The following is a 7,724-nucleotide window of genomic DNA, read 5'->3' as shown; positions in this document are numbered from 1 at the left end:
GAGAGACGCTCACGCGCGCGGCAAAACCTTGCTCCGGCCGGGACGAAGTCGAGCCCTCCGCCGACGAGGCCGCTCCAGCGCGCCCGGCCGCCTCGCCTCCCTCCCGCAGCGCGCCTTGTTTTTGTTGTGAATGGCCAGGGCTCCGCGGGCGCGCACACACGCACAGGCTCCCGGGACGCGCTCCGAGAGGCCGGGCCGCGGCGCTCCAGCGCGTCGCAAGTGGCAAGCGGCCAGTGCGTGACGCGCCCGTTGCCGGGCGTGCGCCGCCCCTATATAAGCGAGCGCGAAGAAGTTTTCGTGAAGTCAAAGCCAGAGGCGCCTCGGGAGAGGACGCGCGGGGACCCAGTCGCTCACGCCCTCCGCGCCAGATGCTCCAGAGGAGTCGCCCGACGGTCGGCAGCACTCGGCAGCAGGGGCCCGCAGCCCAGCGCGTCGGCATCCGTCCAGGCGGGCGCTCGCCGGGGGACAGCCCCGCCTTGGGAAGCCGCTAAGGGGAGCCGCGAGCGAGCGAGCGAGCGGGAGAAGCGCGGCCGGCCCCGCAGGAGCTGCTGACCCGCCCCCGGCGACTGCAGCGACCAGGCGCCCCTCTCGCGGTCCAGAGGCGTTGGGGGCAGCCCGGCGCCGAGATTCCCCTTCCCCCCTTTCCCCTCCTTTTGCTTTCATGCAACGCCTGGTGGCCTGGGAACAGGCATGCCTTCCCATCCAGCCTCCGGCCTTTAAATCCATGGAAGTGGCTAATTTCTATTACGAGGCGGACTGTCTGGCTGCTCTGAGCAAGCTGCACCCGCGGGCGGCCGGGGCCCGCTCCATGACCGAGCTCAGCGTGGGCGATCACGAGAGAGCCATCGACTTCAGCCCTTACCTGGACCCTTTAGCATCGCAGCAGCAGCCGCCGCCGCCTCCTTCCACGGCAGCAGGGGGCAACTTTGAGCCAGTCTGCGGCGGCGGCGGCGGCGGCAGCGGCGGCGGGAACAGCGGCCAAGATTTTCTCTCCGATCTCTTCTCGGAGCAGGACTATAAAGGCGGCGGCGGCGGCGGCAAGAAGCAGCCGCAGCACCCCGATTACACTTACATCAGCCTGGCCAGGCACAGCCAGCACCACCACCCGGGCGTCGGGCAGAGCCACAAGGCCGGCGGGCCGCTGCTGGGCTGCTTCCCGCCGCAGATGGTGGAGACCAAGGTGGAGCCGGTCTTCGAGCACTTGGACTCCTGCAAGGGGCCCCGCAAGGAGGAAGGCGTCGCCGGCGGCGCAGGGCCCGGCCTGGGGGGAATGTCCTCGCCTTACGGCAGCACGGTGCGCTCCTACCTGGGCTACCAGTCGGTACCGAGCGGCAGCAGCGGCAACCTCTCCACGTCGTCGTCGTCGAGCCCGCCGGGCACCCCGAACCCGTCCGATTCCTCCAAGTCCGCCTCGGCCGGAGGAGGAAGTGGCGGCGGCGGCATTTACCCGGCAGGCTCCGGAGGCGGCGGCGCAGGGGGCAAGCACAAGTCCAAGAAGTGCGTGGACAAGCACAGCGAGGAGTACAAGATCCGCCGCGAGCGGAACAACATCGCCGTGCGCAAGAGCCGCGACAAAGCCAAAATGCGCAACCTCGAGACGCAGCACAAAGTCTTGGAACTGACGGCCGAGAACGAGCGGCTCCAGAAAAAGGTGGAGCAGCTCACCCGCGAGCTCAGCACCCTCCGGAACTTGTTCAAACAGCTGCCCGAGCCGCTCCTGGCCAACTCGGGACACTGCTAGCCAGCCGCCTTTCCCCCCGGCCCCCTTGTGCGCACACAGCTGGACGCCGCTGGAGCAGCGCGGTGGGTTGGCTGGGGAAGGACTGGTTTTGAGGGCGGGGGGCAACGACGGAGGTTTACGGGGTGTGGAAGCGGGTGGATGCGTCTCCCCCCGACCCCGCTTTAGGACGGTAATGGATCAGGGGAGTGGGAGGCAGAAAGTAGGGAACGCGCCCAGAGGGTTTGCATTCATGTATCTGTCTATATAGTATCTATTGTTGGCCTTTAATTCGCACTCGGATGATGGGGGAACCTTCCGCCCCGAGCTGCGCGCTCTGCAGCGCCTTCGGCTGGCGTGGGGGGTCTCCCGGCGGTTTCCATTTACCTCTGCAACCTCGTGGAAGAATCGTGATTTTTCAATGTTATTTTTTTTCTAAGAAAAAAGTGGCACCAAACCCAACACAAGCCCTTTAATGCCTGATCTGAATGTTTTTGCAGGGTTTCTCTCCCCCCACCTTTTTTGGTTGAATGCGAGTGTTATTTAAGTTAAAGAGAAAGAACATAAAATAGAGCGAAAGGGAGCGAAGGAGAGACCGTAGTGATGCAATCTTTAAAACATGGCTGGGAAACCTGGCTACACATGATGCAACTTCGTGTAACTGTCAGTCATGGATTGAGTAATCTGTTAAAGATGTTCTTACAGTTTTTTATTATAAAGAATAATCTATTTCTATAAGGAAAAAGACATATGTATATTTTGGGATCTATGCATTCTTGCTACATCTGAAGCATTAATGAACAATTTTAATAAAACTTTATTGCTAGGATGGAAAATGAGAGCTTGTTTTTTTTAGGTGCTAAGAGCAAGTGATATGTAAATGTTTCATGGGGAAGATCAGTGGGTGGGTTCATCCAGAACCACTGAAATCCATGAAGGTTGTCCAACCAGCTAAAATGGGATATAGACTTCTTCCACTGTCTAGTTAAACTTTCTGCCAGAACTTCTGATGTTCTTGGGCTGGGTAAAAAACCACCAAGAAAACCAGAACGTAGCAGGAGCCATAACTTCCCTTGACTTCTGGGTGCCCCCCCCCCCATTACCAAACCTGTGGATTTTCATGCGAAATATTACCAATTAGGAAGGGCCATTGAAAAGTGCCATAGGGAAAATCGGAATAAGAGAAAAACCTAATAGAACCTGATTCTTTTTCTCATCATAACTTTTACCTGCTTGGGCTGATCTGTTTTGCTTCTTGCAGGAAAGGGGAGATAAATAATGGAGAAAATACGATTGTGTGGCATAGCAGTACTGAGAACGGTTTGCAACTTTGAAAAAGGTTATAAGTCTTTTATAAGTTTGCCCAGTTCCTAGATAATGGAGGGTAAGCTACTTTTTTGGTGGGGCCCAGGATTTCATTAGAATCCTGTGAATAGCAGATTTTAGTTTGCAGGAAAACTAGTTCTTGGCCTTGCTGGCTAAGAAGAGGTTGAAAATGGCAAGGTTACCAAGTAAGGCATTCAGATTCATTTTTGCTTGCAGTTTTCACTTACTATTTTAATTCAATGGATTTTAGGCTTTTAAGGGTGAAATGAACCTGTCTTGGCACAATTCAAGGGGTTATGAAGCAGTTTTTATGACTTTACAAATGGACAGGAAGAAGATACAGATTCCATTTATTCTACAATGTCTTCTAGCTTAACATCAATCATATTAAAGTAAATTAGATGCAAATTGTGTTACTTGCAGCTAACAAAAATCAGGCAATTATTTAGATCCAGCCCCTGGCTCCTTGTAGTCTCTTTCCACTGTTGCCTTCTCTCCTGGAGCACACGCTTTTTCTGTTTTCCAACACCACCTCCTATCAGTGTTATTTGCTTGCTTAGTTTAAGTTAATGATTGTTGCCTTATGTTTTGGGATTTATCATCAGACTGACAATGGGAAGAGCGCAAGGGGTTTGAATGCAAGCAAGCGGTTGAACCTCTGGTGAATTGCATTAGTGGTGGTAACGTAAAGGATGTCTCAAGACCAGGAAGCTGAACATTCTGGCCTTCCATACTTTGTGCTTGCGTCTGTGCCGCTTGTAAAATTTTAACAGTGCCTGGAGTTCATTTTCGGGGGGAGGTTGTTGCTGGGCAAAGGATCTGATCTTACTCAGAGTTTTCCTATGTAGTAGGCCATTTTAAAGCACTTCTGGCTTCTAAACACTGATATCCAACATCTTCAGCAAAGTCATTTCTTCAGCACTTCTTGGATGACCTTTGCAGTGGTGAAATTCAGAATTCACTTGGCTTTGGAGGTTGTTGATCTAAACTGCTTCTAATAAATCTGTCCTTAAGGGGAAACAACTCCTTATTCACTACTTGCTGATGAAGTTGGGTATTTGCTAATCACCGATAGGGTCTTTTGGAAGAGTTCAGCTTTTATCTACAGTGGTCTCAAGTCCAGATAGGCTAATGTCATATTTTCATAGCTTCCAGTTGGGCCTACTGGAGTGTAAAGGATTAGGTAAAGGTAATACCATAAAGGATACCATAAAGGATTAGGTAAGATGTCTATGTTGCTCCAGATTGTGCACAGGTATGGACATCTTTCGAAGCAGTGTATGTGAAAATCAGTTTAGTCTTTCCTTTCAGCCTCTTGGTTGGAAGCAACTTCAGCGCAGAAAGACTGGTTGAAAACAGACCTTGCACAGACCTTGCAATATGATTGAATCAACCACTCCTGCAATGTCCAATGTATTCTCCCTCACAGCTGATCTGCTGGAGCAAGTTTATTTGATAACAAGTTAACTACAGTCATACTACAGTCATTGTCAGGTTTGGCAACTTGCTGCTGTTTTTCACTTGTGGTCATGTGCAACTTCTTTGGGAACAGGTCCTGTTGAACTTATTGGATGTCTGAATAAATATACACAGGCTAAGTCTGTTACACTACAATCCTGCATATACTGAAATGTCCAGTGAAGTTTACTCAATTGAGTTTACTCTCAGGTAAGTGGGTACAGGTTTGAAGCTGCAGTTTGATAAAAGCCGTGGTTAGAACACCTGTTTATGTCCAATATAGTGTAAAAGGTGGCTTCTTTTGGCATAAAGTGGCATCAGGTCCTGCCCTCAGGTTTTCCTAGCTGTGACTGTTTCCATTCTCAGTTTCCGAAGTGTATTTACTGATCTCACTGATCTCTTAGCTGTGAAAGGCTAGCCAGTCTTGAAAGAATGATTCATTCTGTTTGCCCGGCAGGGCTTATGACCTGTATTACTTGAACTGCACCCCCACCCCCACCCGGTGCTGCGTGAGGGAAGATGTGGCATAGACAATCTGTCATGGGGGTAGTGAATGAACGTTCCTTTCTGTGTACAGGAGTCTTTGGACATATGTAGTCATTTTCTGGATTGTGATCTGAGGTTACAATCCAGCATCGTTAAAATCCATACGGCCAGAATACAGAGAACTACATTTGGCAAGCTTTTCATGTGCCTTGGTGCATTTCTTTTTGCCTTAAAGAACAAACTACCATGAAAATCAAAAGGTTTGCCATGGACTATCTAGGATTGTTGTTCAAAGGCACCTTTGGTTGTGCTGTACTAGTTGCAGGTTCTTTGAAGGGGTTTGTTGCAGATTTCAGTGAGTGGATGTTACAGTCTTCCAGGCTCAACACACACAAAATAATCATTTTTTCTTTTTGGGATATTCTTGGTTTAGTCTAGCACATTTTCTGTGATAAAAAGGACAATGGGTTCTTCAAGATGAGGCTTCTTGGAGCTTTTTATCGTGCATTTCCCTTGCTTCACTTGTGAAAGTTACGGGAGGTAAAGATGATCCCATCTTTAGTTTGTGGCCTTCCTGTGTTTTTACCATTAAATAAGAAGAGGGAGAATAGCTTCAGAATGTCTTTTAATTGTTAGCAATAGGAGATCTCTAATTCTGAGACATTTTATAGAACAAGACTTAGAACTATGCTTGCAATCTAGATGGGATTAAGCACTTTTCAAAACCACTGATTTCAATGGAGATATTTCAGTCTGTTGAATTCTCCCTTAGGAATCAATTGGATTTAAAAGTGCTTAACTTTAGATTATGTCTGATACAGCTTTAAAATCTTCTGAAAGGGCTTGTTGCTAAAGAGCATGTGCTTGAGTTTCACAGTGCTTAACATTGATCAGACATCCTGTGTTTTTAAAACATGATTTTATATAGCATTTTCTAAGTGATTGAAAGATTAGTATGAATAAACTCCACAACCTTAAATCCATTTCTAGAAATATAATTTGAAAATGGTGTCGTCCAAACGATTAAAAGTAAGTAGCTATCTAGTTTCTAGGTTTATATGATCTGCTTATCTTGAACACTGGATAACATTTGTTGTTACTACATGCTACCAGATTATAGATCTAAAGATATGTAAATTTGATTTTTCTGCATTCATGACTCCAACTTGCAGCTCTTAGACTGAAGTTCCATGGTAGCACAAAGGGTACCCGTGAGAAGTTTGCAGCAAAACCAGCAAGTCTTGCTTTCAATTTTGTGTTTCGTTTTGGGTTTATTTTCCTTCCAGAATGAAACCTATACAACTTAACAACATTATACAGAGATGACTAAAGATTAATGGAGTTACTGTAGCATAAGCTTTTATATGGAAGCAGATTACCATGCACATAAGCATGTGCTTCAATGTATTTTTTTAAATCTTTAAGGAGCTGCATGGTCCTTATTTTTGATTGCAATAGTACACTGCTAGAATTCAATGTACCTGACCTTACTAATAAGTTACTTTGAAATATGAGTACATGCACTGGAAAGTGGGCTTGGTAGTGCTGTAAAGGTACAGGTAAAGGTAGCCTCATCAATCAAAGACGGAACACAATGAACAAGGCTTAATGGATTACTTTATTCCTCAAATTTTTATTCCCTCATCTCTTATAGACCTTGTGAAGTACCCCCACCTAGGACTCTCCGTGTTGCAGCATGGTGGTTTTGTTCCTTTCAATCTGTTGACTTGAAATATCTCAGCCCTGCAGAAATTCTAGGTTTTTCTCTCACACTGAAATCAATAAATGGAGGGGGTGCGTGTCTGCGTATGTGATGTGTGTGTGAAACTTCTTCGTAGTCTGTGTGTGTGTTACAAGCAATGCTCATGCAGCCCAAAATGAAAATGTAGGTGTCAAATTAGATACATTTTATTTATACCAGCAATGTTTGTTTGCATTTACGCCTCATTCTTCAACAGGAAAGGCTCCTCAAGTGGTTTACCTACTATCAATAAAGGCAAGAATTCTCTGCCTACAGGGCTACAATCTAAAAGTCACAATATTAAAGACAAGGGAGTAGAAGGGAAGAGAGGGAAGGTAAAGGACGAACTGGATCATAAAGGTTAAGCAGTAGTTCTTAAATGACCAACTGAAAAAGAAATCAAACCCAGTTTGCCAAATAGCTTTACAATTTAAGGATTCAGGATCATGCATATGAATGTCACATATAGTGTGAACTAAACAACAACGTCTTTCTAGCTATCCAGATTCACGATTGTTTTAAAATATTTAAACCTCAATATTTAAATAAATGCAACTTTATTTCCTGGCTTTGTCTTGTGAGTTTTTATATGGCAGTTAATTTTTTAAATGTTTGAGGTTCTTTTGATTCTCTTCGTCTTACCATTTCTAAATTTTTTAAAACCTTAAAAGTAAGACTCAAGATGAAAGAGTGAGTGTTAGAAACAATGCATGGATTCCTTAATATTAAAAACCCCATGGAGTGCATCCATTTGTTTTATTTTGTGCTTTGTTTGTTTCGCTTTATGATTATTGCACAGTCTTCCAGGTGTGTGAAGGAGAATGCCTGTGCTTGTTACTGGGAACCACCAGGCCGTGAGAGGATGGGAGCACGGATGAACCACCCCTTTCCCCTGGTGTAGCACAGGTCAAAGCCGCAGCTGCCTCTTGTGATCCATGAGCGTGTGCTGCATTGTGCCCTTACCTGGAAACCGCAGAAGACCAACCTTAATAGTCT

The 7,724-nt window shown here is 46.8% G+C and overlaps 1 protein-coding gene across 1 annotated transcript; it reads left to right on the top strand.

Annotated features, from left to right (window-relative positions):
• Window positions 1–320: 320 nt before the first annotated feature.
• Window positions 321–7,297, top strand: CEBPB (CCAAT enhancer binding protein beta). The gene has a single exon (XM_044440252.1). The coding sequence runs from the start codon at window positions 662–664 to the stop codon at window positions 1,739–1,741; it is 1,080 nt and encodes a 359-aa protein (XP_044296187.1). The 5' UTR covers window positions 321–661; the 3' UTR covers window positions 1,742–7,297.
• The last annotated feature ends 427 nt before the right edge of the window (window positions 7,298–7,724 follow it).

This window comes from Varanus komodoensis, unplaced genomic scaffold (genome assembly GCF_004798865.1).
Source record: "Varanus komodoensis strain SLA01 unplaced genomic scaffold, ASM479886v1 scaffold37, whole genome shotgun sequence".
Classification (NCBI taxonomy): domain Eukaryota; kingdom Metazoa; phylum Chordata; class Lepidosauria; order Squamata; family Varanidae; genus Varanus; species Varanus komodoensis.
This window is presented reverse-complemented; position numbering and strand designations above follow the sequence as displayed.

Bases quoted from the DNA above. Each gene is read 5' to 3' on its own strand.
- CEBPB (XM_044440252.1), top strand. From the start codon at position 662: ATGCAACGCCTGGTGGCCTGGGAACAGGCATGCCTTCCCATCCAGCCT.